Here is a 23,466-nt window from a genome sequence, read left to right as displayed (position 1 = left end):
TTCTACTTGCAGGTACGCAACTGCGCTGTACACCTTTTCACTGGCATCACAAAACAATTTGTGCAATTTGTGCGCTTGAACATTAGGTTGGATCTCAATTTTGTACCACCTTGGTATGGCTATCAAGCGAAGCTGTGGCACTTCACAACACCACTGATTCCACGTTCTTGTCAAATTTGGAGGCAACTGTTCATCCCAACTAAGTCCCTTTTCCTACATTTCCTGAAGAAGACATTTCACTCTAATAGTAAAGGGAGTCAGGAACCCTATGGGGTCAAAGATATGGGATGATGTTTGCAACACATTTCTTTTTGTGTTTCCTTTCCCCTCCAAAACACTCAACAGTTGCTTGAAAGCAAACACAAAATCATCGCTTTCTGGTCTCCATACTAAACCTAATACTTTTAGTACATTTCCACTGCTATCCAATACTAGGTTTTGCTCCATTGCATTTCCTGCCCATCTTGCTCTCAGTTCTGGTGAATTTGTCACCCATTTACACAATTTCATGCCTGCATCTAGTAGGAAGTCTCCGGCAGCTGTGGAGATAGTGTATGCCTCATCCACCTTACGAGAACTCACTATGAAATCATCCACATAGAGCGATTCTCTTAAGGTCTCCACTGCCTTAGGCTGTTCTGACTCCTTTTGTTGAATGTGATGCCTAATAGTTGCAGCTAACAGGAATGGACTTGGGGAAACTCCGAAAACCACTCTACACATTCGTATAATGCGCAGCTCATTTTTCTTATCATCAGTTGGAGGACCATGTAGCCATAGAAATCTGACAGCATTCTTTTCCTTTTCTGCCAGAGCGATCTGCAAGAATGCTTTGGTGATGTCAGCAGTAAATGCAATTTTGTGCAATCGGAATCTGATAAGCATGTCTAGCAAGTCAGGATTCAAGTTTGGTCTAACGAGCAAGCAGTCGTTTAGTGATGGACAACCCTCCTCGTGTGAGGATGCATCAAACACTACCCTTAGTTTAGTTGTTGTTTTGTCTTCTCTAAGCACAGCATGGTGTGGCAGATAGTATTCAACAGCATCTGTTTTCTCTGTTTGTGAGTCGTTGGCTGGAACATCTTCACAAATGCATTGCTGTAAATAGTCTTGTATTACGTCTCTGTATTTTGTGTAAAAGGTTACGTCAGCTTTTAGGTATCTCTGCAGCTTCTCAAACCTCTTCTTAGCCACCTTGAAGTTGTTTGGTAGTTCTGGTTTATTTGGTTTCCAGGGTAACTCAACCTGATAACGTCCATCCTTAAAAGTTACTGTTTGGTTAAAGTGTTGTATGGCTTCTATTTCTTCTGGACTCTCAGCCGTTTTGTTCAGTATGCCCAAAGACTCGACTTCCCAAAAGGCACGCAACTGTTTTGAAATCTGTGTATCTTCTTCTAAACAAATTTGCATGCAGGTTGTGTCTGTTACACTAGACATGGAAATTGGTCCTTGTACAGCCCTTCCAAAAATACTTCCCAGGGCTACAAGAGATTTAGTTAATCTCTCGACTCTACCTGATACCACTTGCCAGTAGTAGTCTGCTCCTATTAACACTGAAAGCTCAGAATCCCTAGTGTCCTCAGAGTAAAAATCTGCAAGTTACAGACCCTTAGCTTCAAGCTTCTTTTGCACATGTTCTCCAGGAACTTTCAGTACAGATTTGAGGAGTCCCTATTGCTGCGATTTCTCTTCTTTGATTCTCATTCCATACACTTTCATGTGTCAATTTCACAATGTTGCGTTCTGTAGTTACAGGACACTCAGCTCCGAAAGTGTGAAGATTCAGTGTCTCTTTATTCAGCACTGGTAATTCTAGTGTTTCTCTTGCACAAAGCTTCTTTGGCTGCCTCTGTCCAATAAGCAACGTACTAATTTTCTACCTGCCGGACCCTCTATCCATGCCTTAACTGTTTGAAGCAGCACAGATGTTTGCCCATCAGCCTTTGGTTTCAGAGTGCTTGACACCGATGACACTACAGCTTCAGAGCTAGTGTTACTATCTTCCACACTGTCATTGTTAACATCAGGCTGCTTGTCATTTTGCTCACAGATTTACTGATGATGCTTACTTAGCCACACTTAGTGCCGGTAATTCCCTTAACCCTGCAGAACTTTGCTATGTGTTTAAGCCCCAAACAAGCAAAACATTTTCCCAACTTTTTCAGCTTGTCTTTTTGAGCAGACACTGAATATTCAGAGCAATTTTCACGCTTATGATTCAGATTCTCACAATATACACAAGCCTTGGGAGCATGACTAGCAGTGTGCAGGGCGGCTGCAGAAGACATTGTCCATTTTTTGAGCCTTGGTTCATGAGTCATCTCAGATTTGGTGAAATATCTACTACTTAACTGTCTGTACTTTTTTGAGATTTCTGGTCTAGTAAGTTGCAGTACTCTTTCTATGCTTTGCACTTCCTTTTGTAGAAATTGAATAAGCTTAGGCACTTTATATTCACCATCAGAGTCCAACTGACGAGTATAGGCTAAAGCAATGTCCTCTGACATCAACTGCAATGACACTGGGCACAAAAGACTGCCATACGTGTCACATGGAACACCCAGAGTTTCCAAACTCCGAATTTGAATTTCACATTCATCATATAAACTTCTCAAGGCCTTTATGTCTGACGATCTCTTTACAGGAGTCAAATTAAGCAGTTTAGACATGTGAACACTGATAACAATATCCTTCCTTCTAAATCTGTTCTGTAACAATTTGATGGCTGCATCATAATTACTGTCCATCAGGGAGAGCACTGATACCGCATTTGCTGCTGCATCAGCTAAGTAAATTTTCAAATAAGCAAATTTCTCTTTCTTACACAGCGCTTCATTACAATGAATTGCGGCTTCATACTGACTCCAAAACTCCTGCCATTTGCTTATTTCTCCAGTAAACTTGTCAATAACTAATTTGGGTAGCTTGACAGACTGTTTTTCTGGCAATCCTTCATGGTTTGCATTGGCATTTCTTACCCGTTCACTCTCTTGTTCACGCTGTCTCTCTATCAGTCTCGTTGCACGGGATTTCCACATGGTAATGCAATCCTGATAATCCAGTGCACTGGCTATTAGTGATGGGAAGATCGAATCATTTTACTGACTTGAATCTTTGAGTATCGTTCAGCAAAATGAACGAATCTTTTTTCAAGTCATTTACTTCATTTCGTTCATTTGAGCAGAATTAAATTAAAATGTTACCTTTTTAATAGCCAAATCCCCCCCAACACGTCTACTTACACAAACTTTGATTATAGTCCCAATAGGGAAAAGTGTATAATGCACCCAAGGACAAATTATGAGAAACAAATTAGTTCACCTGTGGAATCTTCTTGTCTGAGTCATTCATTCTTTTGTCACATGACAGCTGTATGTGCATAGCGTATACGGCTGTCACATGACAAAAGAACGAATGACTCGGACCAGAAGACTCGAGAGGTGAACTAATCATTTCTGTTTCCTGTGTGAGCAATACATAGCGTATACGGCTGTCACGTGACAAAAGAACGAAGGATTCGGACCTGAAGACTCAAGAGCTGAACCAATCATTTCTGTTTCCTGTACAGCACCTATGCGGTTTTCACGTAACAAACGAACGGAGGTTGCGCAATGCACATGCGCAGTCAACACAAAATGAACGAATCACTCTCTGAGACTACTCGTTCTTCTGAGTCACATAAAAGATTCGTTCAAAATGAATGAATCGTTCATGAACCACCCATCACTACTGGCTATCTCCTTCTCTAAATCGTCCATGGGAGTTTCGTTTTCGATGCCTCTGTCAAGATCCACTAAACTTTCCTCTTTCGTCGATAACATTGAAAGCAACTCATGCAGCTTATCACATTCTGGTTCTTCTTTACCTATCTCCTCTTCCAAATGAGTCAGCAGCTTCGTTGCTGAGCTGCGGATTGTTTTCCTCTTCTTTTTCATCCACTCTAACTGTTCGGCCATCTTCGTTCAATTCACTTTCACCTCCAAGTTCCATCTAACTCCGAGATTCTTATTCCGCGACGCTATCCTGTGACGCTATCCCGGATTTTGGCACCAAACTATTAATGAAAGTTCTTGAAAATTGAGATGCGTACACGGATGTCATATTTCTAATTAATTTACTTCAGAAAAAACAAGGGAAAAAAAACGACCGGAGTACTTGACAAGGTTGACTCAATAACAAATATATCAGCGCACTTAGTATGTACTTGAAGTATACCAGTGTGGGATGCATATCTGCAAACTTTCAAAATAAACATAATAAAAGTAATAACGTGTTTTTCTCATTATTTACACTTAGCATCACATATGTTTTTATTCAGGAAGAATTAAATAATTATTCAATAACAAAAGTTACAACAGAATCAGAATGAGCTTTATTGCCAAGTATGCTTACACATACAAGGAATTTGTCTTGGTTACAGAAGCTTCCAGTGCACAAACAATACAACAACAAGAAATAGAATAAAAATAAAGTGAATAGAAAATATAAGTATATATAGAAATACACAATAAGACAAAAAAATATATATACTGTATATAGGTATCTACAAATACAAATCTGTTATATACAGATGCAAGGGAATGGAATGTGGCAGAAGAGGTAGGATGTGTTGGATAAATATAAATAGACTAAGCTGTGTATTGCACATAATTATTGCTCAATGGGGCAGTTTTAACTGTTCATGAGATGGATAGCCTGAGGGAAAAAACTGTTCTTGTGCCTGACGGTACTGGTGCTCAGTGCTCTGTAGCATGGGCCGGAAGGCAACAGTTCAAAGAGGTAGTGGTATCACACTCCACAGCTTCATAATTACAGTGGCCCAGTCACCTTTCCTTTGTTTGACTTCTATTGACTGATGTGGTGCTGACAAGTATCCAATGCTGTTGTGGTTTTCATTAATACCAAGGCACCTTTCTGTCCCTGCATTATGTAATAGCTTGTTTTTCTGGTTCTACCTTGCTCCTGTCAACACCTGCTCTTGTCTTTTCTTTATAGCTGAAATGGACCTAAAGAAACATGTTTGCACATGCCATATATTTAAAGCCTCTTTAAACAAATGCAAAATAGACCGGTTAAAAGAAGCAGAGCAATGCTTTGTCATGCAGAGAGTCTGAAGGGAGAGAGGGAAAACGTGATGGGGTGGTAGGGAAGGGGGGTGAGACAGTACAAGCATGCCTTTTCAAGTGCCTTGCAGTTTGCAATGTTGGGGGAGAGCCCCTGAGCGCTGTAGCGCTCTACTGTAAATGCACTATCAGCAGTGTTGCTCTAAGTGGAACTCCGCTGTTGCAGGAAGGAAAATCTGCCATGGAAGAGAGCCGATCCATGCGGACCAGGATCCATCTGGCAGAGGCAGCTCAAAAAGAGGTCCGGGGGATGGAGATGGACTATGAAGAGGTTATCCACCTCCTGGAGGCTGAAATCGCTGAAATGAAGTCGCAGAAAGCTGAGCAGCCTGGCCAGGGCAAGGTATTCCACTTTTAGAATTTGTTTCTAGCCCACTCACTCCCAATCCGTCTCCTCTTAAAATGTCCAGGTTTTACCACTATCCTGTTCTGCAGAAAGTAGGTCAATGTTTGCTTTGTATTATTCAGTAACTGGGCTGATGTGCTGTGAAGGCTTTAACATGATCTTGCATGGTGACGTGGGCTGATGAGGTTATTTTTGAAATCTTTGGCTAGCAACCTTGCGTGTCATGAAGGAAAACTTTTTTCTCAGCAATTTATCATTTTAACAGACTTTTGATCACTTTCTTTTTCTTTGTTTTTTTACATGATTGCCTGCTGAAAATTTTATTGCACACATGATTCTCATCTTCTTTGAAAATTAAACTAAAACTTTAGAGATAGTTCATCCAAAACTGAAAAGTCTGTTGTCATTTACTTACCCTAATGTCATAATGTTGTTTCAAACCTGTGTGACCTCCTTGCTTCCATGGAATACAAAAGGAGATGTTAGTCTCAGTCACCATTTACTGTATTGTATGGAAAAAATAGCAATGAAAGTGAATGGTGACTGAGGCTAACATTCTGCCTAAAATCTCCCTTTGTGTTCTACAGAAGAAAGAAAGTCATATGTGTTTGGAACAACTTGAGGGTGAGTAAATATTGACAATTTTCTTTCTTTGGGTGATCTCTTGAAGTGTATATAACACTGCACTGGCAACTTAGTTTACCATGCCGAGTAGCACATAAAACATTTCCAAATTTGGATTTACTGGCAGCCGAATTTTGCAGTTCTTGCTGTGCATTGTATATTGGAAATTGCTTGATATTAGACAGACTAAATCAATGCTATTTTAATGGATGTAGAAGAGTACATTTTATTTATTTTTCTTTGTCGGTATTGGTTTTGAAATTGAGGTACATAATATATCAACTATGATATTCACACAGGAGGCGCTAGAAGACCTGAAAAAGAGGATTGCTGTGCTTGAATGTCAGCTGCGGAAGAGTGAAACTGCAAATAAGGGTTTTGAGATCTCTACGGGTAAACTTCTACAGTTTGTGGAGGTGATGTATATGAATATTAAATTACAAAGTATAAACAAATAACAGCAACAACAAAAAATGGTCTATGAAAATCTCATATAAATCTCCTAAAGCTGCTTTAAAAAGTCTCCTAGGCTAATATTCTTTAGAAAAATGCCATATCATCACATCCCAGCATTCTAAATAAGGTTCCACCATAAAGAGTTTACACTGAATGGCTCAGGATGTTAAATAAAAATACATACACTCCTATTTAATTATTCTATTTATATACACATATTATATACATTTACATACTGTATCTACTTCATTATTCCAAGAGTTCTTACGAAGCACAGGGGCCTTTAGTGGGTCTGTTGGTCATTTCTTTGAAAATAAGGAATTCAGCTAGATTTTGTTTTAACAATATGTTCCTGTAGCTTGACTGGTACATCATAGTCTACAAACGCAAAGATCATGGGTTTGATTCTCAGGGAACACACATAAAATACATAAAATGTATAGGCCTACATGTAAACATTGCTTGAATGAGCTTTAAGTCACTTTGGTTACAAGCCCAATGTGAAAATGCAAAATCTTTTCTGAAACAGTTTTTGACTAAATAATTAATATGATCAGATAGTCTTTTTAGGAATCTTTAGTGAAAAAGAAAGAAGAAAAAAAAGAATAACAATGACTTCCTATATTCCTAATCTTTTCATCAGTATGCAGATGATTTGCAAGTCTATTTTTCACTTGCACTAGATGCCCACAAATTGATTAGCACTCTGCTGAGCTGCATAGAGCATAAATTCATGTATGTCACAAAACTTTCTGCAGCTAAATAAAGATAAGACAGAGATGCTTTTTATCGGAAATGGTGCACATAGAAATGCAAGTCTGGCACATCTAGACTTTTTGTCTTTGAAGGCCAATAACATCAAGAATTTAGGAATAATGTTTCATAGCGATGTTTTAAAAAAACACATTAAACATTAAACAGCATATGAAAATATTGCAGCATCTAAAAACCATTAAAATCTCACCCCCACTGATGGTTAGAAACTTATTCATAGATATACATTGTGTGTTTTGGTTGGCCTACGTAAGAGCTCCAGAGTTCAAAATGTGGCTGCAAGAATGTATTAATGTACATGTACATACATTTTTTTAGTAATATTGCCCCTATGTACCTTAGCAGTATGATTACTGAATATACAATATGCATCTCTCTCCTAGACAAACCATGAGCAGTTGACTCACTTCGCACTTTTTTTAAAGTATCTCAAATTGTACTAGGGCACTTTATTAGTTTCTAGGGCTTTTCCTCAATACATTTGATTTTCTTCTCTCATCACGTTCTTTTGATTGCAATTTCACTCTTGTCTATTTAATCTTCGTTATCTCCTTTCATATCGATGCATGTGAATATTTTTATGTACACATATACTGTATGTTACCTGTAAAGCACTGTTTTAAACACTGCTATAGTAGTAGTAAATAATTATTTAATAATTAAAGGGATAGTTCACCCAAAAATGAAAAATCTCTCTTCATTAATTCACCCTCATGTCATCCCAGATGTGTATGATTCTCTTTCTTCTGCAGCACACAAATTAAGATTTTAAGAAGAATATTTCAGCTCTGTAGGTTCATACAATGGAAATGAATGGTGACCAGAACTCTGAAGGTCCTTAAAGGACATAAAGGCAGCATAAAGGTAATTTATTAGACTCCAGTGGTTAAATCTATATCTTCTGAAGTGATATGAAAGGTGTGGATGAAAAACAGAAGTCAGTTTTTACTATATATCTCCACTTTCACTTTCACTTCCACATTCAGGTGTGGAAGTGACTTTAACTTTTACATTCAGCCACCTACTGGTTGGAGCTGGTCAAAGGTGGAAATTTATTGTAAAAAAGTACTTAAATAGTCTTCAGATGCTTCAGAAGACATGGATTTGATCAGTGGAGTCAAATTGATTACATTTATCCCACCTTTATGTCCTTTTGTGGACCTTCTGAGTTCTGGTCACCATTCAAAAGCATTGTAAGGACCTACAGAGCTCAGATATTCTTATAAAAATCTTCATTTGTGTTCTGCAGAAGCAATAAAGTCATATACATCGGGATTGGCATGAGGGTGAGTAAATGATAAGAGAATTTTATCTTTTGGTTGAACTATCCTTTTAATGCTATTATTATTATTAGGGTACCACAGGGCTAAAGGCTCCGCGGGGTAAAAGGCTCCATTGATTTTATGTTCTCCCAAAACACTAAAAAGCAACACAAACTACCACAGCACTTTCCTAAACACCTGTTTTTTTTTTGTTGTTTTTTTTAAGTGAGGCGAATAGATTTATTATGAAAGATGTTCAAAGTGGGCTCACATTGACTAATCCAATAAATATAGAGATTAGTTTGTTTATAGAATATTTCAGATGTAATAAAATGCCAAATTTGTTTGAGATTAACAGGAAATGGTTGACTTTTTCTGAAGTAGTTAATTTGAGTAAGCATTACCTTAATTTGTTACTCCAAAAAAGCATCTTGTTGTCTCAAAATTATTTGCATTAGTTGACAAATTGTGCCCTATAATTATTGCCCCGATATCTACATGATATCATTTTAAACCCCCTAGGGGCCAAGTGTGGGGTAAAAGGCTCCCTCACCACCTTTCTTTTTAAAACTTAATTTTAATTGAAACAACCTTCTGTTATTATTTCTTTTCACACAAATTATGTTGCTCCATCAATATTAAATAAAAAAAAAAGATATATATATTTTTTACCTTGATACATTTTGTGACCAGAAAAAAAGCAACATTTCCTTCAGGGGTGCCTTTAGCATGTTGTATCCTATTATTAAGAGCAAAATATTAAGGTGATATAATTCATTATTATTATTATTATTATTATTATTATTATTATTATTATCATCCTATTGTTATATTTATTTTTATTAAGTGCAAAATGTGAAGTTGATACAGTATATAATTTATTATTATTATTACTACTACTACTATTGTTGTTGCTGTAAAAAGCATGATGTGAAATGTCTCGGTTACTGTCGTAACCTCCGTTCCCTGATGGAGGGAACAAGACGTTGTGTCGATGTAGTAACACTAGGGGTCGCCCTTGGGAGCCCCAAACACCTCAGATCTTTGAGAAAAGGCCAATGAGAATTGGCGAGTGGAATTTGCATGCCACTCCCCCGGACATACGGGTATAAAAAGAGCTGGCTCGCAACCACTCATTCAGGTTTTGTGCTAAGGAGCCGAGACAGGGTCCCGGCCATTTCAGCGGGTAGTACAGCATTGTGGCAGGGGGGACACAACGTCTCGTTCCCTCCATCAGGGAGACATTCGCCTTCTGTCACTAATTTGACATTGTGTTGATGTAGTGACACTAGGGGTCCCAATACGAAATGCCACAACTAGCTGAACAGTGTTATGTGGACTGCCAGTGCAGGTGCAAGCAAGCTGCTGCGTGCGTAGTAGCAGGTGCACCAGTCTGCACGTAGCCTCCCCCAACGCCCCAAAAAACGTCGTATAGTTCCCCACATTCCTGGGGGGGGGGCGGGAAGAGACGTTTCTAGTATGGAAGCAGGCCGCACTAGCCGCGGCCTTTTCTCTCTATGTTTTCTCTCCACAGAGTATTCAGTTATTCGGCTGGGGCCATTTTAACGCTCAATATAAGCGCTGGAGAAGGTGTTCTTTTCCTATCCTATTCTTTCAGGGGGAAAAGACCCTGTAGAGACCACATCCTGCCCGGAGGGGAGGTAACATGTGGCAAGCACATCATGTGGGCTCAGAGCTGCACATGGAAGAGCCGCGATGGTAGGTCCTGCCTGAAAGGGGAGGAGCTCTACAAACACGCCGACCGGGACAGAGAGGGCTCTGTCGAAGGGAGACGCAGGTCTGCCGACAGGGAGACCATACTGCGGAAAATACATCATAGGGGGTTACCGGAGTAACCGGCACCTGTGGAGCATTTACCTCAGTAATGGCATATTAGCACACGTACTGGTTCCGGCTGTGAATTCCTCTGCTGAATTCGCGAGCCACAGGGCTAGGGAGGAAGGACATCCAGGGTTCATGGGTTTGTGAACTTGCATGGGAAAAGAAGCGCACATCTTCGCCTCTTTGGAGGGGAAAGGCGCTATACGCAAGCAATACACCCGGCCAGCTGTCCGTATTCCCGAACTTACCTGTTCGTACCTGACAGAACACGGGACGAAACCGGCTCAACCTGGAGATTGTAAAATCTCGCGAAGGTATTGGGTGTCGCCCAGCCCGCTGCCCTGCAGATGTCTGCTAGAGAGGTGCCATGGGCCAGTGCCCACAAGGATGCCAGACTCCTTGTGGAGTGTGCTCGTATTCCCGAAGGGGCGGGCACGGCCTGGGCCTGGTATGCCATAGCGATGGCATCCACGATCCAGTGGGCAAGCCTCTGTTTGGAGACAGCGTTCCCTTTCCGCTGTCCACCAAAGCAGACAAAGAGCTGCTCAGAGCGTCTAAAGCTCTGTGTGCGATCCAAGTAGATGCGCAAAGTACGCACCGGACACAGCAATGACAGGGCTGGGTCTGCCTCCTCCTGGGGCAGCGCTTGCAGGATCACCACCTGATCCCTGAAGGGGGTTGTGGGAACCTTGGGCACATAGCCCAGCCGGGGTCTCAGGATTACGTGAGAGTCACCCGGACCGAACTCCAGGCAGGATTCGCTGACAGAGAACTTTTGCAGGTCCCCAACCCTCTTGATGGATGTGAGCGCAATCAGGAGGGCCATCTTCAAGGAGAGGGCTTTCAACTCGACTGACTCTAGCGGCTCAAAGGAGGCTCCGCGAAGGCCCAGGAGGACCACAGAGAGATCCCATGAGGGGAACAGGCGTGGCCTAGGAGGATTCAGCCTCCGGGTGCCTCTCAGGAACCTGATGATCAGGTCGTGCTTCCCTAAGGACTTACCGTCCACTGTATCGTGGTGTGCCGCTATGGTGGCCACGTACACCTTCAAGGTGGAGGGGGACAGCCGTTCCTCCAGCCTCTCCTGCAAGAAGGAAAGCACTGACCCGACTGCGCATCTCTGAGGGTCTTCAGCTCGGGAAGAACACCAATTCACGAACCGACGCCACTTCAGGGTATAAAGCTGCCTCGTGGAGGGAGCTCTGGCCTGAGTGATCGTGTCTACCACTGCTGGTGGTAGGCCACTTAGGTCTTCCGCGTCCCGTCCAAGGGCCAGACGTGGAGGTTCCAGAGGTCTGGGCGCGGGTGCCAGATGGTGCCCCATCCCTGAGAAAGAAGGTCATTCCTCAGGGGAATTCACCAGGGAGGGGCTGTCGCGAGGAGCGTGAGGTCTGAGAACCAAGTCTGGGTGGGCCAATACGGGGCCATGAGGGTGACCTGTCCTCGTCCTCCCTGACCTTGCACAGGGTCTGTGCAAGTAGGCTCACTGGGGGAAACGCATACTTGCGCAGCCACCTGGGCCAGCTGTGCGCCAGCGCATCTGGGCCGAGGGGGGCCCCTGTCGGAGAATACCAGAGTGGGCAGTGTGAGGTTTCTCAGGAGGCAAATAGGTCTACTTGTGCTTTGCCGAACCGACTCCAAATCAGCTGGACCACCTGGGGGTGGAGTCTCCACTCTCCCCTGAGCGTCACCTGCTGCGACAGCGTGTCCGCTGTGACGTTGAGGTTTCCCAGGATGTGAGTGGCCTGCAGCGACCTCAGTCGCCACTAACTCCATAGGAGGAGACGGCAGGCGAGTTGCGACATGCGACGTGAGCGTGAGCTGCCTTGGCGATTTATATATGCTACTTTCGCTGTGTTGTCTGTCCGGACCAACACATGCTTGCCCCGGATCAACGGCAAAAGCCTCCGCAGGGTGAGCAATACTGCCAGCAACTCGAGGCAGTTGATGTGCCAACACAGTCGCGGTCCTGTCCAGGAGCCAGCGGCTGTGTGCCCGTTGCACACAGCGCCCCAGCCTCGCTTGGAGGCGTCTGTCATAATGACGACGGGCCTGGACACTTGCTGTAGGGGAACTCCTGCCCGTAGAAATGCAAGGTCTGTCCAAGGGCTGAACAATTGGCGGCAGATCGGCGTGATGGCCACGCAATGTGTGCCGTGGCGCCATGCCCATCTCGGGACTCGAGTCTGAAGCCAGTGCTGAAGCGGTCTCATATGCATCAACCCTAGTGCCGTGACCGGCGCCGAGGATGCCATATGCCCCAGGAGCCTCTGAAAGTGTTTCAGTGGAACCGCTGTTCTCTGCTTGAACGACTTCAGGCAGTTCAGCACCAACCGTGCGTGCTCGCTCGTGAGGCAAGCTATCATCGAGACTGAGTCTAACTCCATGCCGAGAAAAGAGATGCTCTGAACCTGGGAGAGCTTGCTCTTTTCCCAGTTGACCCGAAGCCCTAGCCGGCTGAGGTGCCTGAGCGCGAGGTCCCTGTGTGCGCACAGCAACTCTCGAGAGTGAGCTAGAATCAGCCAGTCATCGAGGTAGTTGAGTATGCGGACGCCCATATCCCTTAACGTGGCAAGAGCTGCCTCTGCGACTTTCGTGAAGAAGCGAGGGGACAAAGACAGGTCAAAGGGGAGGACCTTGTACTGATACACCTGGCCGTTGAAAGCAAACCGTAGGAAGGGTCTGTGTCGAGGTAGAACCGAGACGTGAAAGGACGTGTCCTTCAGATCTACCGCTGCGAACCAATCTTGATGCCGGACACACGCCAAAATGTGCTTTGGCGTCAGCATCTTGAACGGGAGTCTGTGCAAGGCCCGGTTCAGAACTCGCAGGTCCAAAATTGGCCGCAACCCACCACCTTTCTTCGGTACGATGAAGTAAGGGCTGTAAAACCCTTTCTTCATCTCGGCTGGAGGAACAGGCTCTATCGCGCCCTTGTGCAGAAGGGTCGTGATCTCCGCACACAAGGTGGCGGCGTTCTCGCCTTTCACCGAACTGAAGCAGACGCCGCTGAACCGGGGCGGGCGCTTGGCGAACAATCGCGTAGCCGAGTCGCATGGTCCTGGCCAACCACTGCGTTGTTTTGGAAAGTGCTAGCCACGCGTCCAAGCTCCGGGCGAGGGGCACTAAGGGGACGATCGCGTTTAACGTACCTGTGGGTGGGGCCTCGCGGCGGGAGGGAGCAGGGGATGCCACGTCGAGGAGCCTCGCTTCATCTCGAACTCGTGGCTGCGCTGAGGGGACCCTTGAGGCACTTACATTGCTCCTTGTACCCGGCGTCGGGGGGGTCGGTGACGGGGGAGGAGGGACTTTTTGACCGTCCTTGTAGTCCGTCACAACCACCTGGCTGTGGGTGTGAGTGTGGTGCGACCGGACGTGCGAAAGCGGGAGGCCCGCGTTCGTGGGGTCTTAAGTCACAGGTGCTCAGTGCCCGGTTGCTGTGATAATGGTGGTCGTAAACACTGGCTATGTGACCCAGGGAGTGAGGAAACTGCTCTTTTATTGAGAATGTGGGTACCGTTCGGGGTGCGGTGAACATAAAAGAAAAGTAAACCGAGGTTTTACCTCCCGGCCCTCCACCGGGGGATGGAGTGGTCTGGATACCAGCTCCGGGTTTGCAGCAGACATCTCGCTCCCCGGGTCATCCGTCTCAGGGGCGCTTAGGAGCCTTCCAGGTCCTCGTGCCGGCCCGTGAGGTGGGGGGTGTCAGCTTCCTGCGGGGGGCTCCTTGCTGGGGCCGAGATCTGGACTCGGGGGCTGTCGCCGCCGCAGGGGGACGCCCTCGGCGAGCAGACGGGATATGGGATCTTGAGCGGCACCGGGGCAAGATGTGTTGTATAGCCTCCGTCTGCTTCCTCACCACCGAGAACTGCTGGGCGAAGTTCTCGACGGTGTCGCTGAATAGGCCGATCTGGTAGATGGGGGCGTTGAGAAAGCGAAACCTTGTCCGCGTCCCACATCTCGACCAGATTCAGCCACAGGTGGCGTTCCTGGACCACGAGGGTGGACATCTCCTGCCCAAGTGCTCGCGCCGTGACCTTCGTCACCCGGAGGGCGAGGTCAGTCGCCGAGCGCAGCTCATGCATCATATCGGGATCAGGACTACCCACTTGCAGTTCCTTTAGTGCCTTGGCCTGGTGTACTTGCAGGAGGGCCATGTCATGCAGGGCAGAGGCGGCCTGACCAGCGGCGCTGTAGGCTTTGGCCGTCAGAGACGACGTCGTCCTAAAGGCCTTGGAAGGGAGTGCCGGGCGATCCGGCCAGGTGGCTGCGCTTTGCAGGCACAGGTGCACCGCAACCGCCTTATCCACCTGAGGGACCTCCGTATACCCGTGGGCTGCCCTGCCATCTAGGGTAGTGAGAGCGGACAAGCTGGGAGGTCGGTTTCGGGCAGAAAAAGGTGCCCTCCATGACCTTGTCAGCTCGTTGTGCACTTCTGGGAAGAAAGGGACCGGGGGGGCGTGGCTGTGAGCGGAACCAATCATCTAGCCGCGAGGGCTCAGGGGAGGGTGGAAGGCTCCACTCCAACCTGACACGCAGCGGCCCGGGCAAGCATGGCGGTCATCCCGCCATCAGCCTCAGACTGGGCGGGCCGACCCGAAGGTGGCAGCCCAGTCGAGTCCTCGGCATCTGACATCACCAGTATGCTCTCTGATGCACTCATCCTGCTCCTAGCTCCGAAAGGGACACTAAGCTGGCCCTGGGGCGAGCTGGTCTCCTCTCGGAATTCGCCGGGGGCAAACAAGCGTGCTGGGGAATGGGAGGTCTGCGGAGATTTACCCGGCGGAGCCGCACCATTGAAGCCCCAAAATCACCTCCAGCGCCAGCCGGGCTGGCCTCGTACCTGGAGGTAGAAGGCACGGCGCGGGGGGTGGCTAGAGTGGCTTTCCCCCGGAAGAAGGAAAGCCGCGACCGCAACATTGCCATGGTCATATTCTCGCAATGAGCACATGAACTATCCACGAATACTGCCTCAGTGTGATTACGACCCAGACACGTGAGGCAGCGCCCGTGGCCGTCGGAAGCGGAGAGATAGCGACCGCATCCAGGAATCACACAAAGACGGAAAGACATCTTGAAAAAGACGCGTCTTTAAAAAGACGTTCACGTCAATGTGTTTGCTCTAATAGAAAAAATATACTCTTTTCAGGAATATAAACTCTCTTAGTGCTGTCGAAGTGCCCAGGGGCATAATCTGCACAGATCTGTGCAGAAGGAGAGAAAAGCCGCTGGAATGCGCTGTATATCCAACAGCAAACGCTTCTTGGGAGGTGAATGGACAGGTAGTGGAAGACAGCTTGCTCCGAAGAAAAAATCTGAATCAGTGGTTGCGAGCCAGCTCCTTTTATACCCGTATGTCTGGGGGAGTGGCATGCAAATTCCACTCGCCAATTCTCATTGGCCTTTTCTCAAAGATCTGAGGTGTTTGGGGCTCCCAAGGGCGACCCCTAGTGTCACTACATCGACACAACGTTGAGTGAGTGACAGAAGGGGAACTGTGTTAAATCTTTTATACTGATCAACCACAAATGGTTAATCTAACCATCCACATTTTATAAACCCCACAGGCTGTCCAAGGCTTCCTATCTGAGAACCAAAGTGGTCCAAGAGGCTATAGGTAAGAAAAGTATTCTTGTCCCCTTTTCTGTCATGGGTTAAGGCAGAGCTAATGAATCAACTCAAACCTAATCTAGTTTGTAGTATGTGCCCGACAGCAACACTACACTTTGCTAGCAACAAGTGTGATAATTTAATAAGAAATACTTTTTTACCTTTAGGGGCCTTTTGCCAAATCATTAAAGTTTTCCTTTGATATTTTGAAGACTGTGTATTCATAGCGTGTAAATGGTAACTTTTTTCCCGAGCAAGTTCTCTACCTTCTATTCTATTATCAGACTTCTTTTGGGGCAAAAGACAGGGATTGATAATGTGCAGAAGTCAGTACAACACTTTCCTGTGGCAGTGATGTTGATTAGACCCAGTCAACATGGCCTCCTGCTGCCTGCTACCTCTTACTCAACTAGCAGGTCTCATCAGGAGAGCCCGCTTTTCCCCTTATGATCATCCCCATCAACTGAGGCCACCGTGTCTTCGCCTATTAGGGCTAGAAAATATTACACATCCTGATGAATCGAAATAAAGGCTGTCAGCAATTTGCGACACAGAGGACATATGAGGTTTATTTTTGAAAAAGGGGGCATGTTGTTAAATTATCTCTTAGACAAATATGGCCTACCCTGAAACACATCAGAAAAATTAGGGTAATTATTTACATGATAATTATTATTTTTTTTGACAACATTAAAGCTGAAGTGTGTAATATCTGCGCCGTTAACGTCACCAAACTGAATTGCAGAAATAATCACTGTTTTCAAACATATTCCACAAAAAAACGGTTGTACTGTACAAACAGATATTCCGGCCCTAAGCTCAAACCACTGGCTGAGCCAATGCTGGTCTAAAAAAAAAAACAGAAGACTGTTTTGATAGTGCCACAGAGCCAAGAGTTTTACACTTTTGGGTGAAATTAACCTACAAATGGCTTACTTGCAGTAGTAGGCAATTTTGCATTATCTACCAGCCACTGTTGGAGGTGATCTGTCTCTGATCACCATTGGCCTTCTTTGACATGAAATGCTGTTGTTTAGTAAAAACCACGCACTCTTTTTGAAGTTACATATTGGATTATATTTTGAGGAACAGACTCCAGAGAGCATTCATTTGTAAAAAGCTCAAAGATCACACGTATATCAGGATTTAATGTTTGTGCGGTCGTTCAATATTATACATGGTGAGTTAATTTATAAATTAATTAATAAAAATGACTGGTAAAAAAATCTGAGTTGCAGGTAATATTCTGCATTCACCAACCACTGTTACCGGTTAATTTCTCACCCTGGGGACATTAATGTTTAATGTCATTTTAGACCTTTTATTGGTATAATGTTGTTGAAAAACATCATTTATTTTGTCATTGAAGATTCAGGTTGATTAGGCTAACAGTTATAAATATAACACATTTTTCAAAGATGTTAGACTGATGTGTGATCATTTAAAATGTGTAATGACACAAGCAGATTAGAACATTTCTAACAGAATATGCCATATTGCTTTGAAATGACTATATCAATGATTCAAATTGATTTTAGAGTTCATAATTTTCTATTCATTCTATTCCTAACATGTCCTCGTTCATTTGTTACTGAAGTCTTTTCAAGTCAGACAGTGGAATATTTTAATATGCTTCAAATGCATGCGATAATTCAATCAGTCTGGACCAATTCATAGCAGTTTTCTTCTAATGACCCAAAAGTGTGGTAGTTTTATAATATGTTTTCGTAACACCGGTCCATCCATGTCAGTGGGTCTGATTCCCCTTCCCCAAAAATGCAGCCTTTAGTAGACGACATGCTGCGCTCTTCTTTTGTGCCAACTTGCCCAGCATGCTTTGTTCATTTCAAGTCAAAAGGACAACACTTTTCCACAGCTTTTATAACAAGTTCACAGAAAATCATACAAGACTGGCACAATTTTCAGCCTGAGAGGGTTGTTTTTCATGACAGAATAATACTAAAAAACGAAATGTTAAAATTGATTTATAATGTACATAAACAATTTAAAAAGTATATTTACAATTAAGAAATTCAGTGACTTGGCATAGCATTTTAAATCTTCATATTCTTACGGTATAATGTTTTAATAAAGTAATAAGCCACAAAAGGCTGTGTGTCACAGTGATTTTATCACCGGTAAGGGGTTTTAGTCACGAAGTGCTTAACAAAGGGCCTCTCGTAACTTACTAAATGTATGTCTTTATTCCGTGGAAAACAAAAGGAGGTGTTGGGCAGTATGTTACACTCAGCCACCATTCACTTTCATGACATCTTTGTCCATACAATGAAAGTGAAAAGGCTGTCATTCTGCCTAACATCTCCTTTTATGTTCCACAGAAGAAAGAGAGTCATACAGGTTTGGAACAATATGAGGTTGAGTGCCTGAATTTTCATTTTTGGATAAATTATCACTTCAGTACAATAGTCTGGTCTCTTTTCCATTAGCTCTCCCAGTGATCCAAAGCTGGCCACACTGTCTCAGACGCTGGCTTCTCGAGGTGGCAAGAAACCACCCTGGACAGCATCTGCTCTCGCCTTGGAAGCTAAAGAACTAACTCATGCTGTTAGAGCCATTCTAGAGCTGGACTGTAAGTGATGTACATGAGCATGCTTTCTACTTCTCCATGCAAAACAAACATCACAACATCTCTTTAATTGCCATTGTTGTCCCCATATCAATGCAACTGTGAACGTTGATGTTGTCTGGCCCTTGACCTACTGTGTCACACAAAAGTTCATATAACAGCACCAGCAATTTGACCAGAACTATGCTAGATGAGATGGTGTTCATTTTTGCAAGGAGATTAAACATGTCATAAATGTAATACTTGTGTCATCATAATCTCAAAATCAGTTGTATCATGGATTTGTGTCATTAATCTGTATTAATCATATAGACAGTCCTGTTTTTGCTTCTTTGTCTGTATTGTAAACAAGGTGACTTTTAATAAACAACCTGACCTGTGAAGTGAATTGTACTGTAGTATTAGCCAGAAAATCCAAATATTTGTAATACTTAACAGATCATTGATGTATATTCAAATAGTTAAATATTGTATGTCTATATATGAAACTTTAATTAATATATTTTCGTTCAATATACTGTATATTTATATATTTGAATGCATATGAAATGTTACTGATCTGTTAAGGATTTATTAATGACATTTATTAAAGGTTTTCTAAAGTTTATCGAAGATACAGTATAAATAAGTTGTAGAACACACAACTAAAGCTGTGAAAGATTGCACAACGTAGACATGTCAAGTTTTTGCATGAATGCTAAAAATCATCCTTGTTCTGTATTTTTTGCTCCATTGTTGCTTTTTATATAAGAAGCAGCTGCTAAAACATTTTACATAGTGTTTTTATGTTTAAAAGACTTCACAAGAAACAAGAAGACTCAAACAATACATGTTTTGATTTCTGTCTTGTCAGTATCAGGTCTCATTTCTGACATGACTTTTTGACATATGACAAGGAGCCACATACAGTCTGCTAATTTAGCTATTGTTTGGCCTCCTGACACCATTCAGCTTTGTTGGTCAAATAATAATATACAGCTTACCTTCCAACAACTTATGACCCTTTACAGTTGCATCTAATGGCCTATAGCTTTCAAAACATTGGCAGTCATTACATGATCCCACCTCAATATCACCTTCTTAAACCAGACATTTTAAAACATTAAAGCATCATTATGACAAAGAGAATCTATCTGAAATAATATGTTTTCTCACATTTGTAATGGAACATTCTATTTTTCAGCTTCTATTTATCAGCCAACAGCCTGGTGATCTAGATAAGTTAATTCAATAATTTGTCTGTTTGTTAAATGTTTCATACTCCTATCTGTTAAATTACTCATGATTTAAACTTTTTACATGCAACATATTACATACAATGAGTCAAACCACTATAATCTTGAAATCTAACCCATTTAGATGCACTTAGTGAGAAGAATTAGGTCAATCCAATAACAAAACGCAATACAAGGTGAATTTGCTGTTAATACGAGCCTTTTATGTCCGATCCACCTCACTGCTGTGATTGTTGCCTGGATACGAAGCAATGAGAAGCGACTACTGTCCACTCCTTTGTGGCAATTGCATATGTCACAGAATATACACAAAGATATGTACACTCAGAAAAAGAGCCTTATTCAGACAGCATGTAACGTTTTTAAATGGATATAAATATAAGCAAAAGAACAGTTAGGGGGAAAAAAAGCTTGGATGATTGCTCACATCACAATGATTGGATAAGGTTTACTAATTGCAGGAATCCAAGCTTGAGGGCCCAGTTAAATTAATCCATCTTGTCAAAACATTGCTGATAACAGACTAAAAATGAAACAAGAGCCTGCCTTTTCTTTTCCAGTATTATTTGACTGATTTATCCAGGAGGTACTACACATGTCCAAAAAAAAAAAAAAAAACCCTGATGATGCAGGAAATAGAATGTCCTGCATTTATAAAATACTTTTTCTTCAAACGTGGTATAGTGAGAGAGATAATAATAGTGTCATATAGTAATGGAATAAACATGCAAGCTCAAATATTTGGTTCTTTGTATCTCAAAAAAGCATGTTGGTCTTATTCCAGCATAGATCTGGAGCAGACAGTTTAGGGATGTGCTGCAACACAGACAAATGAGCATCTCTGGCCTTCTCTTATTCTCTGAATACACAGTCTCAGGCTTAACACTGAGGTTAATCGATGCTGGGCTGTTTTTCCAAGCATTTTTTTTCTTTGTTGTGACATTTATGTGCAGAAAATATTACTCAAAACTTGTTTCAGCACGCTTAATTTTGGTGGCTACGATCATGTCTCTATGAGACACAATTTAAAAGGACAGTTTACCCAGAAATCTAAATTCTTTCATCATTTACTCACCCTCATGTTGTTCTAAACCCGCATTACTTTTTTTTCTTCCGTGAGACACAAAGGGAGATGTTAGGCAGAAGGTTGGGGACTGTCAGTCTCAGTCATCATTCACTTTAATTATATAAGATAATGCAATGTGAATGGTGGTTACTGATTGAATCGTGATGAAGATTAAAGGAATGTTCCGGGTTCAATGCAAGTTAAGCTCAATCGACAGCATTTGTGGCATAATGTTGATTACCACAAAAATTAATTTCGACTCATTCCTCCTTTTCTTTAAAAAAAAAGCAAAAAACAAAGGTTACAGTGAGGCACTTACAATGGAAGTGAACAGGGACAGTGAAAGTGAATGTGGCCAATTTTTGGAGGGTAAACACAGATATGTGAAGCTTATAATTTTATAAAAGCACTTATTATTTGAGCTGTTATGTTGTTTAAATTGTCATTTTTACAGTCGTTTTAGGGTTTGTTGACATTACATCATCATGGTAACAAAGTTGTAAAATTGGCTATAACTTTACAGAAAAGGTTTGTAAGTAATTGTGTAAGGGGGTTCAGTGGAAAGGAGGAGGCGAGAACCGGCTTAATAATATAAGTGTGTCTCATTCCAGCCCGGCCCCGCCCTCCTCAGCTCTACAAATTGTAAGTAATTTTATCACACTAAAATCATGTTTACACCACTGATATATAATATAGAACTGGATTGCTCATGACATCATAACAGTGAAGACACAGCGCCGCCATATTGCTATGCCCAAACATTCCAATATCTCTACTGACTTCATAGGAATTCATCTCATTTCAGTGAGTAAACATTAGTCATTCAATCAACGATTTTATATCTGAAATCTGCATGTACATCCCTACAACGCAAATGTCCTACACATTAATTATTATTAATTATTTATTTATTAAGAGTCTGGAATTTTTCTTGAAAGCCCGAGCGAGTTATGTACACTACCGGTCAAAAGTTTTGAAACGCTTGACTGAAATGTTTCTCATGATCTTAAAAATCTTTTGATCTGAAGGCGTATGCTTAAATGTTTGAAACTAGTTTTGTAGACAAAAATGTAATTGTGCCAATATATTAATTTATTTAATTACAAAACTAACATTTTATTTAAAAAAAAAAAAGTTTTTGAAATGGGTGACTTGAACCGAATAATTAAGAAAAGCAGCCACTAAGTGCCCAACATATAGATGGGAACTCCTTCAATACTGTTTAAAAAGCATCCCAGGGTGATACCTCAAGAAGTTGGTTGAGAAAATGCCAAGAGTACATTTCTGCAAAATCTAGGCAAAGTGTGACTACTTTGAAGACGCTAAAATATAACACAGTTTTGATTTTATCACAACATAATTCCCATATTTGCATTTCTATTATTCCATAGTTGTGATGACTTTACTATTGTTCTAAAATGTGAAAAAAAAAAAAAAAAATGTTTTTTTGAATGGTAGTGTACATTTTCAGACGTATTTATTGTGAACATCGAAGTGATTGTTCAGAGTTACTTGTTTTATGTTTTCACATTCACTTGAATAAGAGCACGTGCTCTCACTCCCCCATCACACGTGCAGTAGGCGCGCAGAGAGGGGGACATGCACAGCAAAGCTGGTTCAAATTAAACTGATACGCTAGGTTTAAATGGCAAATGATCACGTATTTATGACGTGTATCCATATATGACTACAGAGAGCTCTTCAGTATGAAAACAAGCAAATCCCGGGTATTTAAGGCAATTTAGAAATCCCGGTCTGACTTTTTTAAAGTCCCTTTCATGGGTAGGGATTCATTGTCACCCTAAACAAGCAGATATTACAGCTTTTCCTACTTACATTACAACTTGTGGACAGTTTTGCCACTTCCTTTGGTGATTGTTGTACTGCATTGAACACCGGGGCAGATGAATGCGCTGACATCATGATCTATGTATATCGTCGTGGTTACTTTCGTAACTTCCGTTCCCTGATGGAGGGAACGAGACATTGTGTCGATGTAGTGACACTAGGGGTCACTCTTGAGAGCCCCAAACACCTCTGCTTTTTTGAAAAAAGGCCAATGAGAATTGGCGAGTGGAATTTGCATGCCACTCCCCCGGACATACGGGTATAAAAGGAGCTGGTATGCAACCACTCATTCAGGTTTTGTGCTGAGGAGCCGAGACCAGGTCCTGGCCATTTCAGCGGGTAGTTCAGCGTTGTGGCAAGAGGGACACAACATCTTTTTCCCTCCATCATGGAACGGAGGTGACGAAAATAACCAGGACGTTCCCTATCTGTCACTCACTCGACGTTGTGTCGATGTAGTGACACTAAAGGTCCCTATACAAAACGCCACAACTAGCTAAACTGTTTTACGTGAACTGGCGGTGTGTGACGGGCAGACTGCTGTGTGCCTCGTAGCCAGCGCACCAGGCCGTTACGTAACCTCCCGCAATGCTCTTATGGGCATCGAACGGTCCATCAGGAACAAGTTGACTGCCCAACTACAGGGACAGGCTAGCCCAGCCGAGGCCTCTTTTCCCTCTCTTTTCTCCCCAA

The 23,466-nt window shown here is 42.9% G+C and overlaps 1 protein-coding gene across 2 annotated transcripts in view; it reads left to right on the top strand.

Moving 5' to 3' along the window:
• Positions 1-23,466, top strand: part of LOC127426881 (syntaxin-binding protein 4-like) — a 75,942-nt gene that overhangs the window by 41,838 nt on the left and 10,638 nt on the right. The window contains exons 17-20 of one of the 2 annotated variants that reach the window (XM_051673971.1): positions 5,290-5,466; positions 6,393-6,509; positions 15,995-16,044; positions 18,485-18,627. In XM_051673971.1, coding sequence (XP_051529931.1) covers positions 5,290-5,466; positions 6,393-6,509; positions 15,995-16,044; positions 18,485-18,627 — 487 coding nt within the window. Of the gene's footprint in view, positions 1-5,289; positions 5,467-6,392; positions 6,510-15,994; positions 16,045-18,484; positions 19,642-23,466 lie in introns of those variants that run through there. The other variant, XM_051673970.1, reaches the window with a different exon arrangement.

This window comes from Myxocyprinus asiaticus, chromosome 36 (genome assembly GCF_019703515.2).
Source record: "Myxocyprinus asiaticus isolate MX2 ecotype Aquarium Trade chromosome 36, UBuf_Myxa_2, whole genome shotgun sequence".
Classification (NCBI taxonomy): Eukaryota; Metazoa; Chordata; class Actinopteri; order Cypriniformes; family Catostomidae; genus Myxocyprinus; species Myxocyprinus asiaticus.
Note: the sequence above shows the minus strand (reverse complement) of the source record. Positions and strands in the feature narration are given on the sequence as shown.